We start from the raw sequence: 23895 nt of genomic DNA, 5'->3' as shown, positions 1-23895 counted from the left end.
ACCCACAAGCAGAGGTTGAGCAGAGGAGAACATGTCACATCAAACCCCAAATGCCTGAAAAGTAGGTGAAATATCTATGTTTCTTAATTGCACCCAAGCTCAATGTAGGACAAGAAGCAAGGATATTCACTTGTAACTAGTAGTAGCCAGAGAACCTCTCCTTTTGCTGGTCCAAGCAGAGAATAGAGCGGTAGCTCACCTGCTGTACTCCCTCCCCCTGACAAGCAGCACAAGTCCAGTCACCACAGAATGACAGGTTTTGACCCAAATTTGTTGTGAGGTTATACTCCTCAAGGCTGTACAAGACTGATCTTGTTAAGTAAGTAAGGAAATAATAAATGAATAGATGTAAGTTGGAAAATAATAAACAAATGTAGGTAGTTAGGTAAAATACAGTATATAGAGAAAGAGTGGGGGATTTTTAATTAGTAAACAAATGGCGATGATTGACAAAAGCTTCAAATACTGGAACATTTTTAAAGATGTGATGCATTAACGAAACGTTATATATTTATGTCATACCGTGAGGCAGGCAGGGTGGACTATCTGCGCACAGTTGGAGCACTCCATCAGGGTGAGTGAGGGGTCTCCAGTTTCCTCCTGATTGGGCTCCTTGCATACCTCGCACACCGCTGACAGAGGAAGGCCCGGCTGAGGGGTACAGAGAGTCACTCATGCTTAGAGAAAAAGTGTGCACACCTGACTGAGGGTCTGCTTTGATCTACAGGCTTAAAGACTTGATAGTTGTTTCTCCAGCAAACGTTAAGAGTAACACTGTTTAGTCATGTAAAAACAATACATTTTTATTTAGATGCAAGTATACTGAATGTGCATTTTAAGTTTATTTGTTTGATGTCTTGCTGACCAATGCTGTGTTCGAACCACATTCAGAGCTAACTTGTCCCGCACAGGCAGATTATGTAGAGTCAAAGTTAAGATATGAATAGACACAAATTCACACCAGGGAACCACAATGGTGTACATGCAAAACTCACATCACCTGTGTATTTGCCAAAGTTGAAAAACACAGTTGCAAAATCCTGTCACACAAACACGCCACTTACAGAAAGACACTGACGCAGTACACAGGTCTGCTTTAGCTTTCCTGGCCCTCCAAACTTCTTCATGTCTCTGCAGAAATTACAGTCTCCACATTCTGCTCTCATACAAGCCTCACAGCGCTTACACCTGTACAGGAAAGCAACACGGTGACAAATGGCTGAACACATGATTATATAACACTAGAACTCAGTACTACAAAAGGCATAAACAAATGTTTAAAAAGGCACTCAACAGCACTGGCCTTCCAACTACTGTGTGGGCTGAGAAGGCATACAAGTGAGGAGGTTCAACAATTACTACATCAATAATGCATCAATTTGTCCTATTTTAATGATTATCAAATACTTACCGAATAAAAATAGAAATGTTTTGGTCTTATATGAAAGTGAAATGGATTATCTTTAGGTTTTTAATAGGAAATTAAAGACGCATGGTCTTACACAATTTGTGACTAAACTTATTCTGAAATGTTTAAAATTTAGTTAAGCACGTAATTAGGAAACTAACTGATACTAAAAATAATCACGAGCTGCAAGCTCATAGCTTAGTTACCTGACCCTGCGTCTTCTCAGAACAGACATGGAGGATGCCGGTTTCTGCGGTCTGGGGATGACGGGAGTTGTGGCCAGTTTAGGACGAGGGGGGGGTGGTGGAGGAGGTGGCGGTTGGTACCAGGATGGCTGATGGAGGAGCAGAAAATTTTTTAAATCACAGAAACAAACTTGAAATGTCACATTGTGGTTGTACACGACTGTGAAGTGTGCCTGTCAGGGACCTTTGATCACCAAAAGCTTTTCAGATAACCCATGTGTTTCAGTGGACATTTGTGCTAAAATTAAAGAAATTCCTCTGAGGTGTTAGTTAAGATAATGCATTAACGAGAATTTAACAAACAGACACTCAAAACATTATGCCTCCAGCTTCATAACAGACAGCCATAAGAAGACTCGTGGGAACAGCAGGTAACTCTTAGCAATATTAACATTCTCTTCCTTAGGTGGACCTGTAGATGTGATTGTCGGTAGCTAGCTGTTGATATTGTTTGTCGTCCTTTTCCTTCCAGCCTGTTGACGAAGGATTTTGATAGAATTTGGAGGAGCAATTGATTAGGTTTTGTCAGTTACTGAGATGGATTCGCATCTGACGGTGACCTCATATTGCTTTCCTTCAGCAGAGGTATACCACAGAGAGGCCTATACCTTCAATGGTCATACTTGTTTAAATGTTATTTTTAGTAATTTATTACATCTGTGCCCTTTCTACTTAAGTTACTAGAGTATTGTTTTTCGTCAGTGTTGTGGTCTGTTGCTAAATGCCTTTGCAAAAACTTTGGTATTGCAAGAAAGCACAAAGAAATCAAGAGCGTAGATCTCAAGGACGTGTTCTTATTGTAACAGCAAACAAGCATAAAAACACATAACAGCACATAAACTTCAATGTTTTCTGTATGAAGTCAATAAACACATGACATTAATTGTAAGCTTGACACTTCACATTTTTTTTAAGTTAATTCCTAAATAAACTTATGCTTGTCATCTATATTTCTGACCGTTAACTGATTTTTTTTTTATTTAAAAAGCTGCTACAGGTTAGCTGAACAGACCAGCACCATTTGCAGCATAGTCCTGGTTATCTACTTCTGTGGAGAGACACAAATGTACAGCTAGTACAATTGGGGTATACCAGTCCTGTACCTGGCTTAACATCAAACCGGTTTGATCCGAGGCTGATTATTGATTAGGTTAAAGCTGTCATTATATGTTCTGTGTGACACCTGCTTACCCTCTTTGGCCACTTGACGATGGGTTTTCCCGTGTATGACAGTTTGGGATCGTCATTGGCATGTTCCTTCAGTAATGCCTGCAGAACAGTATTCAGTCAGAATGCTTAAAAGATGCTCACACTGTCACATTCCTACTGCTCATTCCAGACCAACAGAGGAAAGGCTGAAGCTTGGGGTGTCTAAGAGACCAAGAACTTCTAACTCACAAAAATCCAAACATCCTGAAACTAAAATGACAATTTCCAGAGAGACTAATTACACAAGGCTTAATTTGGTTTGAGGACTGTCTTTGTCTTATCATCATACCCTAGCTAGGTCTGGCACCATGTCTCTGTTTGTATAGTGCTTTACAGAAGGATTAACAGATATTTTAAAAAGTGACTCGTATGTGAAACAATTAATTACAAATGTGTATATAAATATATATGCATTCATCCACGCAATGTTCTTGTGAGAGATAACTGTGTCCACTTCAAGAGTACACCATTTCATATCTGTGGCACAGCTTGTAATGCATCACTTTGTCATTATTATGAACACCGCCAGTGAGGCTGTAGCACTAAATACCTCTAAATGCTGTTGAGAGTGTGAGTTAAAATATTTTGTTCAGGAAAATGCAGCATGGCAGAAAAAGCCAGGAAAAAGCAGGTTTTTTGGCCAGTGGCAATGGCGCTTTAGAGAGGTTGGGTATCTCACGTCATATATTAAGATCAAAGTGAAATTATGAAACAAAAGCAACAGTGTTAACTAGTTAAGAAAGCTTACATTTAGCACCTTCAACCTTTGCTGCACACACATGCACAAGCACATACCTTGATGTGTGAAATCAATGCCGGAGCATTGTGTATGCCTGCTGGGACACACTTTTTGTTGGAGGGCAGAGCTTCCAGTTTGCCCAGGAGATTGCACAGCCCCTCCAGCTCAAAGGAGGTCAAATGAACTTTATCAGACTGCAGCTCCGAAGCCTCTTCATCGCTGGCACTCTCCTCTTCTTCCTTTACATGCTCATTGACTGGATCTGTGCCAATTGGTTTCTTCAGACCTAACAGAGAGAATGTGTTATCCAACTTGAATCAATGTACAATAAACATGCTTATTTTGCCTGTGTTTGTACCAATTCCCAATGAGTGTTTCTGAAACTCTGGCGTGAGGTAGGAGGTTTTGGTCAGGCTGAAGACGTAGCGTTCCAACACATACCAGCACATCTCATAGTAGAAGGGGTGACGAAACTTCACTGGAACCTACAGAGGGGCAAAAGAGGCTCATGAGGTTTATGAAAAAAGCTGTAAACAGGAAGTGATTAAGTGTATGGGCATCTAAACCAACCCGTGTGCGGTCCTCAATATTACAGATGTTAAGCTGCATGGGAATGTTGAAACTGTGAAGGAAGTTCCCACCGAAAACCATAGAATCCACAGGGGTATAGACTGCATGGATCCAACCTAATTTAACAGACATACTAATTTAACAGACACTTTTGGTCAAAACATTTTTCAGCATACAGTAGATGGAAATGCTCATGTTTACCTGATGGGATGATAAAGGTGCAGCCTTGCTTCAGTTCAATCCTCTGACAATCAGACACTCTGTCTCCCAGAAAAATGTCTCCCTGTTTTCCAGATAGCACCCAATTCTCGTACAGCTCCAGGTTCTGAGGGGTGGGGGGGATCAGCCAGAATACCTGCAGTACAACACGGCAATTGAAAACACTCCACATTCTCTACTTTGCAATGATGAGCAAGGGTGTATGACCACAAACTGTCCTCAAATTCTGGGATCAGCGAGAATACCTGCAGTACAACACGGCAATTAAAAACACACTCCACATTCTCTTCTTTACAACGATGAGCAAGGGTGTATGACCTCAAATTCTAAAGTAGCTATTAACAACAACCTGCCAGAAGGTTCAAAAAGCACATTCTCTTTGAAAAATGTGATCAAAACAAGATGTTGCATGCTTTCTCATGGTTTTTGTTCTCTGCATTTAAAGTTCATCCATTCATGCTGATGTGATTATGTTTGTGAATCCTCATGTTCTCTTGTTGCTTTTGCTGTCATAAGCACATAAAAACAAAATCTTTCATATTAAAGTAATATATTTGACAATAATTTCAATGAGTCAGGTTACGGTTACAATGGCCATCCCTCCTCTCATTCTATGTTTTTAGGAATTATAATCATATTCTACTGCACAAAGCCTAAATGTAATATGGGTATATCAGACACAAGGCTAACCTCTACTCTCTTATGTAGGTATGCCATGCACTCTGACCCACCTTGCCACCTCTCAGTATGTGGTACCATACCGACGTTCCTCCAAAGTCTATGTGAAAGTCTGTGTAGCAGCCCTCCACACTCATTAGACAGTACCTGAAGAGAAACACCAATATCATCCATTATCAGCTAGCAATGTCTGACAATTTTCTGGAGAGAGGCAACTAAGGGAGCTCTTACTTCTGTACTTTGGGATACTGCATATCGTTGATAGAATTGGTCGAGTCTCTCTGCCTCTCCTTCAGGTGACGAGGCCACATGTTATCCACCCAGTCTATGAGATCTATCTATAGAACACAGAAAAATATACGAAGGGTGACTCTACAGAAGAACAAAGAAATGTATATTCAGTCCTTGTTCTGTTGAGTTGAATAGACATACTGTGACAGGTCGCTTGACCAAATTCTCCAGTTTTGTGTGACTGAATTCCAGACTGATGACATTATAGAGCTTGTCTCTCTGAGATGGAGGAGTCTCATAGTAACGTGTCCACTGGGCCATGGACATCTCTGTACCCTTCTGAGTGCTCACGTCCATCACATCAATCATACGTCTGCTACCTGAGGAGAATGGTGCAAAGGACAGGGCATCTCTTCTAATGACAATACTTCCATGTGTTGCCCAGTGTATACAAATGTGAACATCATATATTGGCTATCAGGCAGATCAGTTCCAAAAACAGTATATGAAGATAACCACAAAAATATCCTACATACCAAATAATATTTCTGAGCATTTTAAACATGTTACATTTTTTTTGTTCAGTGTAATTTAGGATCACGGCAAGAGTCATGGTCATGCCTATCTGGGTCCAGATCGCAGGGGCAGCAGTCTCAGCAAGGAAACCCTGCCACTTGTACTAGCTCTTCCAGGGGAATCATGAGGCATTACACGCGAGACATACAATCCCTCTAGCGTGTCCTGGGTCAGCCCAAAGGCCGCTTCCCAGAAGGACAAGCCTGAAAAACCTCCCAAGGGGGACATCCAGTGGGCATCCTCACCAGATGTCCGAACCACCTCAACTGACTCCTCTCGACATGGAGAAGCAGCGGCTCTACTCTGAGTTCCTCCCAGATGTCTGAGCTTCTCACCCTATCTCTAAGGGAGACCCAGCCACCCCGCAGAGTAAACTCATTTCTGCCGCTAGTATCCGGGATCTCGTTCTTTTGGTCAGAGCTCATGCCCATAGGTGAGGGTTGGAATATTGAATGACCGGTAATCGAGACCATGGCCTCAGACTTGGAGTTGCTGATTCTCATCCCAGCTGCTTCACACTCAGCTGCGAACTGCCCCAGCAGAAGCTGGAGGTCGCTGTTTGATGGAGCTAAGAGGACCATGTCATCCTCAAAAAGCAGAGACAACACCCCCCCCCCCCCCCCCCCCCACACACCAAACTTGACACCCTCCACCACCCGGCTGCGCCTAGAAATTCTGTCCATAAAAATTATGAACAGAACAGGTGACAAAGAGCAGTCTTGGCGGAGTTCAACCCTCACTGGGAACAAGTCCGCCAAGAGTCTTACCAACAAACATCTTGACATCATTGACACTGAAGTCTGGATCGGGCATCCTGTGGAACACAAGAGGACATTTTAGGTTTCCTTCAATTGTATCATACAGCTAATATTTGGAGTCTGGATAAATTAAGCAGCAAATAAAAATGTAAGCAGAAGCATACTTGATTCCAAGCCCATGAGGCTTCTCAAAGAGGATTGGGTCTCTTAGGCCGCCTGTCTGGATGAATTCATACGTGAGGTCTACAAGACACAAATGTTAACAGTGTGACCCACAAATACTCATTCCATCAATTTAGTCTCATTTCTTATGTGACTGCTGGCTGAATTTGAAACATCATGGTTGCAATAGACAAAAACAGAATGATGTTCTACTTGTGACGTGCTCAGGTTAGAGACAGCAATTGTGTTCTCAGGTCTATTCACCTTTTCCCTGCATGCGAACAACCCGCGCAGAGCTGAATCTCTCACTGTGAACTTTCTCTTCCAAGTCAAACATCCTCCTTCCATCAATCTCCTCATCTGAAATGCCATCGTCATGGTAGCGGCGTCGGGTACCGGCCCGCTGGAGAGAGGAGAGGATTGGTGAAAGGATATACTAGTGAGAAGAGGTAAAATGAGGACAAATGGACAAATCAGTAGGCATTTACAAATGAACCAGTCCTTTATCAAGCGTGGCAAATATATATATAAAAAAAGTTTAATGATAAAATACTTAATATCGGTCTAAACAAGTATGCACCTTTTTTTTTTTAAAGAAATATGAGAAAAAAACAGCAGTCATGGGCTGTCAACAAAAGTATTCATTAATAATCTTAAAACGTTCACAAACCTCCCACAGGCAGTTTATACTTTCTCATGTATCTTTTAGTGTATTTTTCTGCCACACATACACATAATTAATGGACAGAGAGAAATCCAGCACTCCTTCATATCATTTCAAGTCCCAGTTATACAGAAGTCACAATTCAGAGCGAGTCTTTATGTGTATGTAACTGAAACACAAAGTTGGAAGGGACTTCTGAAATGACTTTTACTTAAATAAGCCAATTGTGCGGAATATGAATTTAAAAAAAAATGTAAATTGTCTTGGTGAATTTCCTTTATGTTAAATATAACTTACAACCAGAAAAAAAGCTAAAAATGAGATGAATTAAATAATATAAATATAAAATATAATCTACTCAGAAGTTATGTAAATCGCAATATTCAGCCAGTTTGGCCAAAATTATAGGGGGGTTCAAATGACAAGATAATGATCCTATTATGGCATTCAGAAAATAAACTGTAAATAAGGTAAGGGGCAGAAAGGGACACTTTTTTCTAAGCTTTTTCTGATGGGAGGCCCACCTGAGCTTTGGACTCTCAGACCCCTTAGGTACACCACTCTCTTTTAAATTTCTGAAATGTGTCTCCATACAAAGAGTTTTGTTTCAATATAACTGAAAAGAAGTCAACTGTGGTTCAGATGGGGTTCAAGTTCATGACAGATGACACAGGGATAATCCCGAATTGAGGCCCCAACCCCCCTTGCAACATAATCTCCTAATTCTTCACACATGTCTTGCATTTACAATGCAATGGAGGATTAGCTTCAATCACTTTTGTCTTATTAACTTATTCACTTTTCTTATTACGCTGATGTTGATGGCTAAGTCCTACATACTCGACACACAGATATATCAGGGTACTAACTCATCAGGGTGAAGCACAGTTACACACAAAGTGAATAAATCCATCAACAGACCAGCCACAAACATGTACTGTTCTTTGGCTCCCATGATTAGGAAGTTTTACTGTTGTTAGTAATCTGTCTGAATTAGCTATGAGATGAAATTATTTGGTTGATGTTTTCTAACTTCTGAAGTCACCAAGAAGGCGAGTGTTTTAAAGCAAATACACTTTTGGTTGAACTATGACTTATAACTAGTAACTTTACCAATCAAGGTTTTCGCACAAAGAAATTGGGAAAAAAAAGTTACAACTGCTTGTATCTCACCCTAGTAATCGTCCATAGAAAACACAACAAACACTGGCCTTCGCAGTGCCATCAACTGTTACTTACCAGTCTCTTACTGTAGCGTGGCTTGGACTCGTCCATTTTCATCGGGACACAAAACTGAGCCCAATCCAAAGCAAGGGCATATTAACAACCTCCACAAAACCCTTTTTGCACCAGATCACAACATAGCTCCTTTGGATGGTAGCGGAAAACACGCAGCTTTGGAGGGTGTGTGAGTGTAGTGGTCCTTATCAGTTCTACACTAAACCACAGACATGCATACGTCTATAATCCAACTGTCCCCTTGCAGAACTCCAAAACTAAAAAGATGTTTGAACACACATTCGTTGGTTTGCGTTAACTCCAGACTAGTGCAGTTATGTCTCTTGATCGAGGGAAGCTTTCATTTCAGTGTAGTCTGATTAATTAATGTAAACAAACGGTACTCATACACCTAAGGAAAACGAGAATTTTGCATACATAAATTCTTCTCATAACAGTAACGCTTCTGTGTGCATGACGTAAAGTTACTAGAGCTTTGTTCCTTGCCTTCTACAGTCCCAAGTCGAGGCCAGCTGTTTTCTGTATTAAGAATCCAGCTGACTCCAACACTTCGCTCAATAGAAGTCAAAGTCGTTCTACAATTGCATTCAACTATATCAAGAAAAAGGAGCAAATTTAATAGTTGCAGTTTATGATAGTAAAGTGTAAACTTAATACGGTCCCCGAACAGCCGCCATTTTCAATCCCATCACAAAACATTGTAGTGGCCAACCCACAACCGTGCTGACCAATCACAGAAATGCATCCGACACATTCATTGGGCTACACTGGTGTCACTCACATTACAACAAATGTGAAATGGGATTGGAGGAGAATAGCGAATAGAAACATCGATGAACTAGCTAGTCATTAATAACGTCAAATTTTCTACCCGACCTCACACTTTATTGGTCACTATATCACCATAACGGTCATCATTGGACAAGCGCACGAGCAGCTCATGAAAATGGCCAATCAGACGACGACAGAACGCGACAATCACCGCCCCATTTACTCCCAATAACCAGTCGTCACTCATACATAACAAGAATAGCCAAAAATGATGCGTTTTACGATGCTTACCCCCATATCGACACCGGTGGATCCCCTCACAAACGTCGTAACTATTTCGAAACGTGTGACTTCCTCTGTACCCTGTGTTATCACCCTGGGAGGCCCGCATCGCAGGGACACGTTTTCCTGCCTTCTCCTCAACGAGGAAGTGCTCGCAGGTCCATACATGGAAGTACGCTTGGGACAGTCTGTTGACTATTGGCTAGAAAATGTTGCAAGATTGTTGTGATTGGTTGCTTTGCAATGTCTGTCAAACCTGTACAGCCTGAATACGGCGAGCGAGAGGAGCGAGCGAGATGGTCAGAATTAGTTAAACAAACGTTCATTCAGACCCCCCCCCCCCCCCCAAAAAAAAAGAGGTAAATAATATTTTTTTCGTTTTATTTTTACCAAGAGGTGGACAACGTTACAAAGGACATTATTTCTTCATGATATAATACCTCATTGTTAAACTGCTACAAACAAAAATAAATTCTTAAAGGGAGACACACACTATATGCTATAAGTGTCACACAAGTTAAAACAGTTGAAGAGACTGGCTGGTGATGAGTGAGCAATGGTTAAATAGTTTTGCCTTCCCCCTCGGATCCATACTATAACAGGCACGGGATTAATACATTGAAGAAGTATGTTACATCGGCAAATGTGTTTCTGCAAACCACAGATAAACCTACATAAACGCAATGATGAAATCACTGAGTTTACAAAAATAATTACTTATTAACACTTCTTGTAAAAAAATCACAGACAACACATGTAATTCTGACAGTTAAGGTATGGTAAGGTTCAGGCACAAAGCAGCACTTCATTGATTTTAGAAAAACGCAGCTTTGGATAAAGTGCAATTACAGTCAACAACAGGAAATGAACATTCGTCTCCTGCTGCAAATCCAGTGGTTGTTGGTTCTATCCATTTGCCATAACCTTCCTCCCAAAGTTGACTTTCTTGCCATGTCATCATAGTACTGCTTTTGCGGAAATGTTGGTAAAAATATATATATGTTAGATTGAAAAAATCGATTAATATATGTGGTTTGCAGATACACTATTGATTGATTGATTGTTTTAGTTGAGCACTTTGGCTAAAAAATTAATAGGAAATATTCAGTAGATCCCTCATTTGCACTTTAGATAGAAGCAAGATTAATAGCAAAGAAAAACACAACTTGTCTTGCCTTCCAAATAATTTAGCCCAATATTTTAATACCAAAGCCTTTATCATCTAGAGTAAAATTATCACGATAAAACTGATGTAAGAGCATTTTTTTTCAATGCATAAGCCAGAATGCGGAATCATATTAGTTTAGATTGTTCCTTGCAAAAGATCAAATACAAATATGGGTTAAAAGAAGGCTGCCTCTACAAGACTGGGCCAAAAACTCAGGTATAACTGACTGTATGCATGGATCAAGAGCAAAATGAAAGACCAACCATTACATGTAACAAGAAAAAACCTCTTTGGAAATACAGTTGGCCTTTGAAACAACAAGGGGTAAAACAAAAATGCATGCACACACATATTCAGCCAATCTTGGTAAAATACACAAAAACCTATGAATAAAACACCCCAAGGCAGTGTCAATGTCATCAACTAACTGAGGGTTGTATTAAGTCCATGTCTAATTGATGTCTAATCTAATATATTCATAATGTACTTGTTCCTAGCTTATACAGAATCATTTGCCAATAAGAATCAGTTCAACATCAAAACTTCAGTCTATTATTTTTATGGAAAGTAACTCCCCTCATTCAGTAAGTTTAAAATTAAAAGGTTAATTAAAATCACACTAATTTTATAGTTTGATGCGGTTGATAACATAAATAGTGGCACAGTGGTGTGCTTTTAACATCTAAAAAAATTGATGAATAAAAATAAACATACAAAACAAAGAGAACCCTTTCAATACCTACGATGCTGACTTTATAAATATGCATCACAGTGTTGTAGAGATGTTGCAAATGGTCAGTTCACTTCACTTCATTCAACTTTGTTCCTCATTAATTTAACATTTTCAAGCCATTTGTCAAGAAAACTGCTTGAAGTGTAACACTTGGAAATACAGTAGAGGAATGCATATCTAAAAAAAACAACATATTTGGTGACTTTCTCATGAGATGTTTCAGGAAGGGAGGGTGCATACTGACTGAACTCATTATTTTTAAATCTCTTGGTCAAAAAAAATAACTAAAAATTATTAACCTATTAAAGGAACAACCTAGTGCCAACTTGTCTTGTAATGCTGCTTCATTACAAAAGAGGGTGTATTGAGTTACTGCGGGACAAAGGAGCTGTGGCTGAATGAGAGAAAAGGGGAAGCATACGACCCCGAAGAGCAGCAGATAGATGCCCCACAGATATATGCCCAAGACATGATAAAGTGTCACAACTCCATCTGAGGTTTCACTAGACAAGGCCGAAATTTCACTGTCCTTAAGAAGGCTGTTGACCTTGCAGTTGTTCCAGTAAAAAACAAGAGAGGAAATAGGTAGTATGAGCAATAATTTGCTCATCATCTTGTGAAACTTAAGTTAATGAATTAAAAATAACAGCAAATATAGCTACAGTGCACATTATTATGTTGCCCATCAAATCGAACTATTATATAGTCATGTAATATTTCCTTCCAATTAGATTTATTCAAGATGCCTTTTTGCTAAAAGCAATGCTACCATTTTTGTCTCAGCTGTTGTCACAAAGCAACAACTTATCTGTATTTTCAATCCACGCATCATCCATATCCCTCAATCTCCATAACAAAGTAGTTAGGCTATGGCAGTGTTTTCTGCACAGATGGTGAAACATTATTTTGAGTCATAAAACTTTCTAGCTGCAAGCAACTTCGGCTTTAATTGTTACACCCGTGTATGTCCAGTTGTACTGTGTATCTGCAGGATGCATTTGTGGAGGGCATCTGTCTGCTGCTCTCCCGGCTTGCACACTCCCTCTATGGTAACAAGAAGGAGTGTGCTTACTCAAAATCTTAGAGTTTCATTGTGATGCCAGGGAAAATGTATCTTCTCTGTTCACAAGCTCATACTTATCCTCACTACCCAAAGCTTGAGTCCATAGGTTGTGTGTGTTGGAATGTTAATAAATTGATAAACTGAGTATTCACCCTCCAGCTCATAGTCTTAACTTTAGCATTTCATTTTTTTTTCCAGAGCAACTTCTAATACACAGCACATTAATGGTTTGGTGTATGGAATATGAAGGCTTAGATTCAAATTGCATAAAACTTAATATCAAAGGAGAGTTAATGATTTGATATACTGCCAATAAATTTTATGTTTTGATGGAGTAAAATTATTGTGAACTGAATCAAAGCACTATTTTGAGACCACCTGAGAAAATTTTTGCGGAACCTTATGCTGTTGTGCATGTACTCAACTGGCTTCATTTAAGGTTTTATTTGAAAAAGCTGTAGACGAATGAACCCAGGATGAGCGCCAAAATCACACAGCAGCAGAAGATCATCATTTGTTTCTTGTGAACATGAGAGAGAAGGAAACAAAGACAGAAAAAAATACATGTTAAAAATCACCATCCCGTCATGGTAACAAATCAGTATAGTCATTATAAGTCATAATAGCAAAGTCATATCAGTGTAGCACACAGAGACCAAGAAAATTACAAGGTTAGCAGCTAGCTATAGTGCATCATTAAACTTAACCATACTGCGCTACTTTTAGCCTGTGGAAAAAGTGTTTCTGGTGTGTGTTTAAGGAAGTGTGTTTACTCTGTGTGAGTGCAGGCACAATACTATGGCATTGTGTTACAAAAGGAGCAAAAATGTGTGTATCAGCCATTAGTTTTGCTATGATTCAGAGCTGTTGGCAAAACTGTTTAAAACAAATGAAATCAGAAACTGTCAGGGCTAAAACAGACCAAAACTGTGTGCTTTCTCTACAAAAGAGAAAATAAATATTTAACCAGATCCCAATATTTATATTCTTTTTTGAGTCAGTTTGTCCCTCAATATAATCATTTGTACTTATATATGTTACAGATGTCCAAACCAGTGCTTTGGTCCCTAGTAGACAATTGGTCAAAAATAGGTCAACAAAATAAAATTTGATTTTTCCACCTTCACATTGTAGCTCATGTAGCTCATAAACTTGTGGATGATGTTTTTATTTCTTGGTAGAAGTTAGTTAGATTTACGTATTCAAGTGCAATATTCAGTAGCTGAATTAAGCATAACATACATGATTAGACTGAACCAGCCCAAACTTACCCTGCGTGCCTCCTGCTGGAATTTGGCTGCTTTCTTGGTGTCAGCCACTGCCCTTTCTACAAAGCCCACTGATTGGTCCATGTTGCTCTCAATTCTGTCAATCATGCCACCCTGGAAGAGGGCAGAGCAAAATGCATTAATGCAAAGAAGACTATATACTGTGCACGACAGACAATTACATTACATAGATAACATGAAAGATAACGGGGGACAGTAAGCTCCTGAGTAAGCAAGGTCATTTTGTTCAGTGATTCCAATTGTTTCCTCAAGAGGAATCCATGAATATCCACAGGGCTCTAATACCTAAGTACAATTGCATTTTCACAGCATTTGGTATGGTTACAGACACAAAACAAAACATTCATAAAGTAGATTATAAAAAAAAAATTTACTGCCCCATTCCGGTGAAGGTGGTCAGATAAAATTGATTGAAGCATACGTAAGTATTAATAGACCCATATTAAATTTCAACCCTGGATGAATGTTGTTGGCTTCACGGTGGTGCAGTGGTTAGCACTGTGGCCTCACAGCAAGAAGGTTCCGGGTTTGAGTCCCGGCTCGGGCACGGGATCTTTCTGTGTGGAGTCTCCATGTTCTCCCCGTGTCTGCGTGGGTTCTCTTTGGGTACTCCAGCTTCTTCCCACCATCCAAAAACATGCAATTGGGGCCTAGGCTGATTGAATACTCTAAATTGACCGTAGGTATGAATGTGAGTGTGAATGGTTGTTCGTCTCTCTATGTTGGCCCTGCGATGGACTGGCGACCTGTCCAGGGTGTACCCCGCCTCTCGCCCGTTGACGCTGGGATAGGCTCCAGCCCCCCCGCGACCCTTAATGTGTAGGAATAAGTGGAAGATGACGATGGATGGATGAATGTTGTTGTGGGTGACAGTGTTGATTTTGGCAAGATTTCTTAGTTGGAAAGAAACAGGTTTGAATGAGCGTGTTAACATGAGAGCTGAAATTCAGATCACACTGAATGAGTTTTATAGTTATGTAATGGGTTGTTTTTAACTAGTGTTTATGGATTTCCCCATATGGTTGGATAAAGAAGACATGGTTCATACCACATGATGCAATTGAGAGGACATGTTTGGACAATTTTTCTTATTTGCTTGTCACGTGTTTGTACCTGGTTCTCAACCAACATGGCGATATCAACAAACATGTCGTGGAGCTCTTTGATGCTGCTCTCCAACCTCATGATGTCTTTGTGACGAGCTTCAATCTCATTCAGTGCCTGCTGATTGATCTTGGACTCCATAATCTGTAGAGGTGTTAAGAGAAAAATACACCCTGAAAACTCATACAAGTGCGATGAAATGCAATTTGTGGAAGAATAATAATAATGCGATTTTTAGATCAGGTCAGGAGATCATAAAAGAACAAGGTACAACTGACAGATGACATGAATTTTCTTCAGCAATTTAAACTGGTGTGGTACACCTATTATAAGCTTTATTACAGAGGTATCTATTCAGTGGCTAGTACAAAGAAGTGTTTTATTTTGTGGAGGTGCTGCTTTAATTTGTCACAGATCCACACAGTATCTGTGTGTGTGTGTGTGTGTGTGTGTGTGTTTGTGTGTATCTTACTCCAGCAGTGAAGACAGCTGAGTTGCCTCCCTCCAGCATCTCTTCCAGCTCCTCATCAGTTGTAGCTTTGCCCGCTACAATAGATGAGAAAAAAGTTGATACTGGTTATGAACATAAATATTTAACAGAGATAACTTGCTAATTCTGTTACATAGATTCCAGGATTTATTAAAGAACTGCTCTGCAACCCAACTTCTTAAAAGTAAAGCTAGCACCAGTGTCCCAGACAAAGTTGTCCTAAAAACATAGCTGCAGCCTTTAAATGCTTATTCAGCACTGCTTAAACATCAGGCATTCTCATACTGTTGGGAGAGGCTGATGCGTAATTTACCAGCGTGCTAACACATCCACATACATTCATACACTGGTTGTGAAGTTTTCTTTCTCATTGAAGAAACTTCCATTTACTGGACAACCTGCTCTCCCTGCAGGTGCCCCTGTCTTGGAGTACTCATACTTACTTTAATTTACTTCAAATGACATCATGGTTTAACATGTTTGACAGTTAATCCAGTATGAAATACCCAGAATGATTAATGACTATTGTATGTCAAACTTGCTTTTACTGGAATTGTTACTATAACTATTCTTATTGTCATTATTTGACGGCGTGGTTCAGAGGTAGAGTGGACATCTAGCAACTGAAGGATCGGTGGTTCGATCCTCACCCCCGGTGACAACGTCGAAGTGTCCTTGAGCAAGATACTGGACCCATAATTGCTCCCGATGAGTAGGTTGGTGCCTTGCATGGCAGCCTTCACCATCAGTGTGTGAGTGTGTGTGTGAATGGGTGAATGAGATGACACCGTAAAGCGCTTTGAGTGTTGCTAAGGTAGAAAAGCGCAACATAAATTGAATCCATTTACCATTATTTTATTGATTGATGTTTGAGGTAGTTTGCCAGTCATATGAAGCAAAAACAGAAATATGACCTCACTCCTACCACCATGTACAAAATGTTTGGAGCTTGTTATCCATAAAGATTATTTTAAATGAATTGAATGAATGAATGTTTGATGATAAGTTGACACAGTAAGTAACAAGCAACTGCAACTCACTTATTTCCAGCTGTCGTGCAATCCTTCCTTTGCTCTTATCTCTAAAGTCAATTTGAGCCTCGTTGTATCTGGTCATTACTTCCACAAATTTCTTGGCCAGGATAGCATGCTGGGGGACATGGAAATGTCCTGTTAACCGGTGGTTTTAATAACAACAGTGATAGGAGACATCTTAATGAGATCCACATGTTGTTCATTGACAACCAGGTTATTTAAAAGTTATTTACAGTTGTTTATTTTGTCTGACCTGTGACTTGCGTATCCTTAGGTCAGCTGAAGCCCTCTCGTCTGTGTTTGACTCAAGCTGCCGCTCAATACCTGATTCACACAATCACAGCCATACACACACACACACACACACACACACACACACACACACACACACACGCACACACACACACACACACACACACACAAAAACACGTGCATGCACACAAAGGAGAAATGATTGAAGAGAAATGTTTTTCATCAGAATTAATGTGAGTTTTGCTGTTGCTGCAAACTATTTTAAGCATTAAAAGATGATTTGAGTCGAACGACCAAGATAATGTGAAGTGTTATCAAGATTACGTCACTAAGTTTTGTTCAGAACCAACACTGTTAGAATCTGTTTTATTTTCAAAGAAGATGTAATTTGAACAAACCTTTCAAACTAAAAAAAAAAAAAAAAAGACCTCATTGTTCTTCCAGAAATTTCTACCAACCGAGTCTGAATCAAAAATATCTTATTGATCTCTTGGGAAAAAGTTTTCAAAATTAAATCAAATCAAATCAAAAATATGCTGATAGTTTCCGTTTTATATGCTCCAATAGTCTTCATACAGGGTTATTCACAGGAAATATTATGCTATAATCATCAGGTAACAACTGCTTCAATAACCATAATCAAATGTATGTCTCACCTGGTTCTGTTTAGATCCATCTAATTGTTCAGAATCAGCAAGTGCAGTTAGGGAGTGTGAGGCCATAAATAAAAGAAGCAAATACTGACTCTTAAGTTTGTTTCTTGCATTGTTGGCTGACTTCTTAATCTCATTGGTGAGGGCTTCAAGGTCATCTTGTGTCTCTAAAATGGAGAGTGGAAGAATATGAGAATCTTAGACAACAATGATAATTGAAATGGAAAATATTGTTGTGTGGGTGTGTGCATGCACATGCGCACGCACATTCGCGATACTTACTCTGGTCAGATGTGGGGGCTGACAAAATGGTGGAGTACACTTTTTTGATTTCTGTGATACTCTCGTCAATCTTGTCGATACTGATGCGGATATCCTCAATCTGAAAGACAAGTTACAGTTAAAACGTATTTTTTTCTCTTTTTAAAAATGTGAGGAATGAACAGATGTACTGAAACTACATACCTGGGTGAAGAAATCATCCATAAAAGCCTCATTCTCTACCGGAATCTCAACGTCATCACCTCCAGCATCACTTTTCTGCGCAAAACACACACAAATATGAATAAAGTGGAAGAAGACTGAATTTACTGATGAAATAAACCTCTGCCTTCACCAAGAAAAAAAGGCCGTGAGGCATTTTTTCATATGCTCTCAAAATTTCAAGCCCCATTTAAAAACTTTTCAGGACAGTCAGATTATACTGTCATCACAGGTCTCTGTAAGGTTGCTTTACTATGGTAAATGATTTAATTCAATTATACTTATAATAAGGAAAAACTGCAAAAGGATAAATCAATATAATAATTAGCCTTAAGTTTTGTAGTAGCAGTAGTTAGTAGTATTTGTTTCCAAATTTTTCCATTTCCATCCATCCATCCATTTTCTACTACTTATTCTGTTAAAGGTTGCGGGGGGGGGGGGGGGGGGGGCTGGAGCCTATCCGAGCAGCCCTCAGATGAGAGGCAGGGTTCACCCTGGATGGGTTGCCAGTGCATCAGGGCCAACACATATAGACAGACAACCCTTCACACTCACAGCCAATGTCAAAGTCAATTTAGAGTATCAATCAGCCTCATCCCCATTTGCATGTTTTTGGATTGTAGGAGGAAGCCAGAGTACCTGGAGAGAACCCACGCAGGCACAGGGAAAACATGCAAACTCCACACAGAGAGATTCCATGCCCAAGCCGGGGCTCGAACCTCGAACCTTCTTGCTGTGAGGTGACAGTGCTAACCACTGCAGCACCGTGCCGCCTTAGTTTTTGTTTAAATTAACTAAAAGTTAGATTTTAGTTATGGTCAGCCCCAGACAGTGATCTATTATTGATTAAATAATAAATAAATAATAATAAATACTACTACTACTGTTTGAAACATTTGGCTGCTGCAGAAGTGACACACTATCATTTATGTCAAAGTGAAACGATGCATGATATTGTAAGCGGCTATTATGTGTATCTGGACATGCTAAAGTGTGTCCCTAGAAGTTAAATGGTCTCTAGCTGGGGAGAGACCGAGTGAATACCCCCTGACCCCCCCCCCCCCAAGTTGTTATGTTTGAGTTATGTCTCAACTGTGACTGCTTGCTGGAGAGCTGCTGCAAGTTATGTCTTAACTGTGACTGCTTCCTGGAGAGCTACGCAACACAACAACAACAAAACTGGCAGGCAACGTGACCTCAGACATTAGCTCCCATCACATAAGCATTGAGGACAGCAAAGGAGGGATAGGTGAAGAGGTGATAAGGGAAAGACAGGTGCAAAGAGAATAAGCAAAGGAAATGTCCAGGTAGGTAGTAGAGAAGGTAGATATGAAAAATCCCAAACTGGTGCAGAGGTTTGATTAAAAGAGAGCACTTCATGCCTCGTGTCTCCATTTCAGTAAGAAGACGTACATGAATTCTCAAAAGTCTTCATGAAGATGGCTGTAGAGTGTTACTGGCCTGAGGGGAAGTGGTTAATGTTATTAATTCCAAGAGGGAAGGTCCAGAGAGCTGTTGTGGTGTTAGATGCAGGAGTATAGCGTTGTAGTATAGTGAGCTGAGGACAGTGGTGTTGGAGGCATATGACTGTGTTCCAAAAGAATAGAGGAAACAGTTGAGAGAGCTGAGAGGATGTCTGAATTAATCTCATTTGGACTTGTGGTGATAACAGGAGATGGCTTTAACTTTCTGGATTAGCAGAGCACGTAACTACCCGCAATTGAGGGATTTGATAATATTAGAAAAAGTCAGCAGTGTGTCTCCAAGGAGGTTGAGGTTTATTCTGATAAGTGTGAGGTAGATGTGCTCCAATGTACAGAGGCATTAGCAGGTAAGTGGTTCATTGAGATAGAGCAGGGTTTGGAGTTGACATGAAAAGAAGGTTTAGCGACAGAACAGAGGAACGGTGACAGAAGCAGAGTGAGAGGGGTAATTGGCACCCTTCTTAGGTGAAAACAAATTGTCACATTTTTATGTCAACTCAGAATTTCCACTATTTGCATCAGAAAGTGGGTCACAAAAAAAGCCAGTTCCCCAACCTGTCCAGCAGGCAGAGTGGCACAGACTGTGGGCCTTGTGTCAGTGGAGCCAGAGAATGAGCTGAAAGCTTATGAAGCATTTGTCTTTTGGTGTTCCTTGTTGGAGTTCGGGGAGGGGTTGTCAAAATTGGGCCCCATCACAGTCTTGAAGGACACAGGAGCTGTCTAAACTTTACTTAGGAAAGGTGTCATGGAAAATCCTGTTGGTTCTCTGGAAATCTGAGAGTGAGTTTCCTGAGGTCTTCATGGCATGTGTGGTCATCCAAGAACAGGATAGGAAGGGTGTTGAGGAGGCTGAAATGGAACAGGAAGGGATGGATGTCCCATATGTTAACTGGTCAGAGTTCTTTCTAGGTCAGGGGAGTGATTGCATGGCATCAGCTGTCAAAGTTGGTGACAGAACATCAGTGGAGCCTGACATGGGCGACAGGCAGCATTAGGCCAGTGAACTGCAGCCTGACCTGGTTGAAATTGCATCTTGAGGTTGCTGATGAGCAGTTGGAGTTACGTGATGAGGATTCAGGGTTAGGAGTTGGAAGCTGCCTTTCCCGGGGTTGTCTGTGTTTTGTGAGCAAGATGGCAGTGAGGTGCCAGCGGGGGCAAGTGAGGTTCCCCTAAACCAGGAGGTGTTGATCAGCACACAGTGAGAATATCCCTCAGTAGAATATACCTTTGGGTTAGCAGTGACCGAGCAGTAGGCAAAGGAGGAAGCCACATGCTATTTTCTTCAGGAGGATGTGTTTTGTCGAAAATAGAGCCCCTCCACTTAATCTGTGGAGGCAGTATGGGCCAAGGTCAAGCAGGCCATTCATGGATGTTGCTATCAGATATCCTGAGGCTATCACGTCATGTCGCATGAAAATAAAAACCCCTGTGTTATATCTGACATGATTTTACCCCTGGTCTGATGTACCCCGTGTGACATAGACTGTCAGAGGGTCCTACTTCACATTGATGCTGTACAAAGAGGTCATGACTATGTATATACGGGTTTCCCCCAGATATTCGTTGGTCTACCATCCCCAGTTGGAGAAAGCCACAAAAAGACTAAAAGATTGGGGACACCGAAAGACACAATCCGCACCTTCATGGGGCTATATATGTGTGTGTGGTGTGTGTGTGTGTGTGTGTGTGTGTGTGTGTGTGTATATACTATATATATATATGTGTGTGTGTGTGTGTGTGTGTGGTGTTTGTGTGTGTGTATATACTATATATATATGTGTGTGTGTGTGTGTGTGTGTGGTGTGTGTGTGTGTATACAGTATACATGTGTGTGTGTGTGTTGTATGTGTGTTGTATATGTGTATTTATGTATATACAGTATGTGTGTATGTATATATATAAATATACATGTGTATATATACATATATATGTATGGATATATGTATGTACTGTATACATACACACATATACACATGTATATACACATACATACATATATACATACTTATATACACATGCATATATGTATATACGGTATATACACACACACACATATATATGCAAACGCGTGTATATATATGACAATCATAAATAAAATAATTTTGAAATATTCTCCTGTTTGCCTGTACTGCCTGTATTTACCATTTCTGCACATAGACTGACTATTTTAACAGTGTTGTGAAAGCTGCTTTCATATCATGAAATTGTCATGCAACATTCTGTAAATAAGGATGTGATACAATGGTGTTATAGAGCATCAGAGCCATCTTACATATGGTAAATTAATTATTTTGCTGTAGGTTCGTCATGGTTTGCCTACCTCCTTCAGCTGTGCCAGGCGGTCCTTCATCTTGAGAAATTTTTGGCTCCAATTAGAAATTTACAGATGATTAAAGGAAGAAAAAAGCAGGATCTCACAGGTCTTAAAGACAATGCTCTACCCTCCAACAACTATTAAAATGGCTTCCAAATTAGTCCAAGGGAAATGATTATCTCCTTCAATTAATCCCAGGAATCTGAGGAGAGCGCAGTTGCCAGCGTGAAAAAGGGCTCCAGGTATGAAGGCAACTTCAGATAATAAATCAATAAAAACTGCACATGAATAAATGTTCTCGATTGTTTGGGTGTTCCTCTCTAAGATAGTATGTGTGGTCGACCTAACCTGAGGTCCTACTAAGCCTCTATCCTCTAAGAACGGATTAGGACAGTAGTTCAGGACGATAAACCTCTCCCCCCCCCCTCACTCCTCACATGGTCAGTGTAAAACACTGAGCACAACATTTAGATTTCAGCATTCTAGTGTCAGCTTCAAGTAACATGTAAAGTAATGAATCACAATTTACAAAAACAATTCTTAGCTTATTCTGATATATCAAGTTTATGTATATATAATAATATTCAGCAATTCACACAAAGGGTTGGGTGCCATATTTGTATTTAATTTGTTTTTATATAAGGTAATAAATTTGAATGAAAAAGGTGGTGCAATAATTGACTAATAAATTATAGTTTTGATGAATAAAGATGACTATATAATAGCTTATACAGATGTTAATTCTTTCAGATCACTTAATTTTTTCAATAATTTGTATGAACAGAAGTAAAAGGTACAAGATATGTTTTCCACAATGCAAATGATTTTCATATCAACAGCAAAATACTGATAAGACATAGATCCATTAGATCCAATCAGTTTATAGGATTGAACCTGAGGGGCTCAAAGTTATTTTGATATCTCTGTGGAGCAGATGACTGCGAGGAGCTTCATGAGCACTGGTGAGAGCTAGCAGGGGTGTTTGTTTGGTCTGTTGAACTGTTTAAGAGCAGGTTGCCCTGATGCAATGTTTTCACTTTTTTATGTTCACATATTGGCCCTGGTGAAACCATGATGGGTTACTGTACAGACATCCTGGAGCTTCTGCGTGTCATGTCTGCTAAGGCATCTTTGACATAGCACAACTGTGTCACAGTCTGTCTACTGACTGGCAAACGGAGTACTTTTTGGCACTTTGCTTCATTTTCATCACGTGTTGATTACACCTGAGAAAAAAAACTGGCCTCATGTTTGCATCAAAAATGCATTCATAACTATTTTTGATTCTATTAATACTAGACATAATATTGATATTGGTGTGATATTCTCTTATTGGACAAGGTTGCTACCCTCTTTAGGAAAGGTTATGAAAACAATTAGATGAGACTAGAGCACCTATGATAGAAAGCTAAAAGTGAATTGCAAACATAATTTGTTACCAAACCAAGCCTTAAAAAAATTTGCCAAAAAAGATGATGCACGTCTTCCTTTTTGAAGGTGCAACATATCTGTCCTTGATTGCCTTCAGAAGCATCTTCACAGATTTGTCTTTTTCTTCTTCTTTTTGTCAACTCAATCAAACCCACTGTTATAGATAGATTTATGTTGTCTTTTATTGTTCATATTGCTTTTATTAATTTTAATCATTTTTTTATATCTACATTTTGTGTTTTATATTTCTGTGTCTTTGTCTTGTACCTTAATATGGTTATGTATTTGGTTGGGATTCTGTTGGTAGATTACCTGATTGCCTTTTCAAATAAACCCAAGTGATTTTTGAAAGTATAATAATAATAATAATAATAATAATAATAATAATAATAATAATAATAATTATTATTATTATTATTATTATTAGTAGTAGTAGTAGTAGTAGTAGTAGTAGTAGTAGTAGTAGTAGGAGTATGGGTATTTTTAATAATTTAATGTGTAGAGGGTATCCTTATGTGTGCAAGTGCATGTGCAGGTATGTTTGTAGATATAACTCTGTTTATGACACCAAAACAAGAGAATAAGATTGCTAAACAGACATGAAGCATGTTTCTTAATCTGCAGGCTTTTTGTGATTATAAATGTT

At 39.6% G+C, this 23895-nt stretch overlaps 2 protein-coding genes across 3 annotated transcripts in view; both read right to left on the bottom strand.

Moving 5' to 3' along the window:
- kdm2aa (lysine (K)-specific demethylase 2Aa) overlaps positions 1-9982 on the bottom strand; it is a 28486-nt gene extending 18504 nt beyond the window's left edge. Inside the window, exons 1-15 of one of the 2 annotated variants that reach the window (XM_086210665.1) lie at positions 9761-9982; positions 7060-7198; positions 6798-6876; positions 6643-6689; positions 5501-5679; positions 5300-5406; positions 5122-5215; positions 4373-4526; positions 4172-4287; positions 3960-4086; positions 3658-3887; positions 2845-2922; positions 1615-1742; positions 1065-1188; positions 523-651 (exon numbers count right to left, since the gene is read on the bottom strand). In XM_086210665.1, coding sequence (XP_086066791.1) covers positions 523-651; positions 1065-1188; positions 1615-1742; positions 2845-2922; positions 3658-3887; positions 3960-4086; positions 4172-4287; positions 4373-4526; positions 5122-5215; positions 5300-5406; positions 5501-5679; positions 6643-6689; positions 6798-6876; positions 7060-7198; positions 9761-9919 — 1890 coding nt within the window. In that variant the 5' untranslated portion in view covers positions 9920-9982. Of the gene's footprint in view, positions 1-522; positions 652-1064; positions 1189-1614; positions 1743-2844; positions 2923-3657; positions 3888-3959; positions 4087-4171; positions 4288-4372; positions 4527-5121; positions 5216-5299; positions 5407-5500; positions 5680-6642; positions 6690-6797; positions 6877-7059; positions 7199-8698; positions 9546-9760 lie in introns of those variants that run through there. The other variant, XM_086210666.1, reaches the window with a different exon arrangement.
- A 149-nt stretch (positions 9983-10131) lies between these two features.
- Positions 10132-22181, bottom strand: stx3a (syntaxin 3a). Its single transcript, XM_086210664.1, has 10 exons — positions 21825-22181; positions 18003-18077; positions 17820-17919; positions 17630-17704; positions 16886-16956; positions 16639-16747; positions 15581-15654; positions 15118-15252; positions 13987-14097; positions 10132-13235 (listed from the first exon to the last, which is right to left on the bottom strand). Exons 1-10 carry the CDS (start codon positions 21852-21854, stop codon positions 13158-13160), a joined length of 858 nt encoding a protein of 285 aa, XP_086066790.1. The 5' UTR covers positions 21855-22181; the 3' UTR covers positions 10132-13157.
- Positions 22182-23895: the final 1714 nt, after the last annotated feature.

Source organism: Aulostomus chinensis, chromosome 8 (assembly GCF_037954235.1).
Source record: "Aulostomus chinensis isolate RoL2024-O1b breed Wild chromosome 8, RoL_Achi_v1.0, whole genome shotgun sequence".
NCBI classification, from domain to species: domain Eukaryota; kingdom Metazoa; phylum Chordata; class Actinopteri; order Syngnathiformes; family Aulostomidae; genus Aulostomus; species Aulostomus chinensis.
Note: the sequence above shows the minus strand (reverse complement) of the source record. Positions and strands in the feature narration are given on the sequence as shown.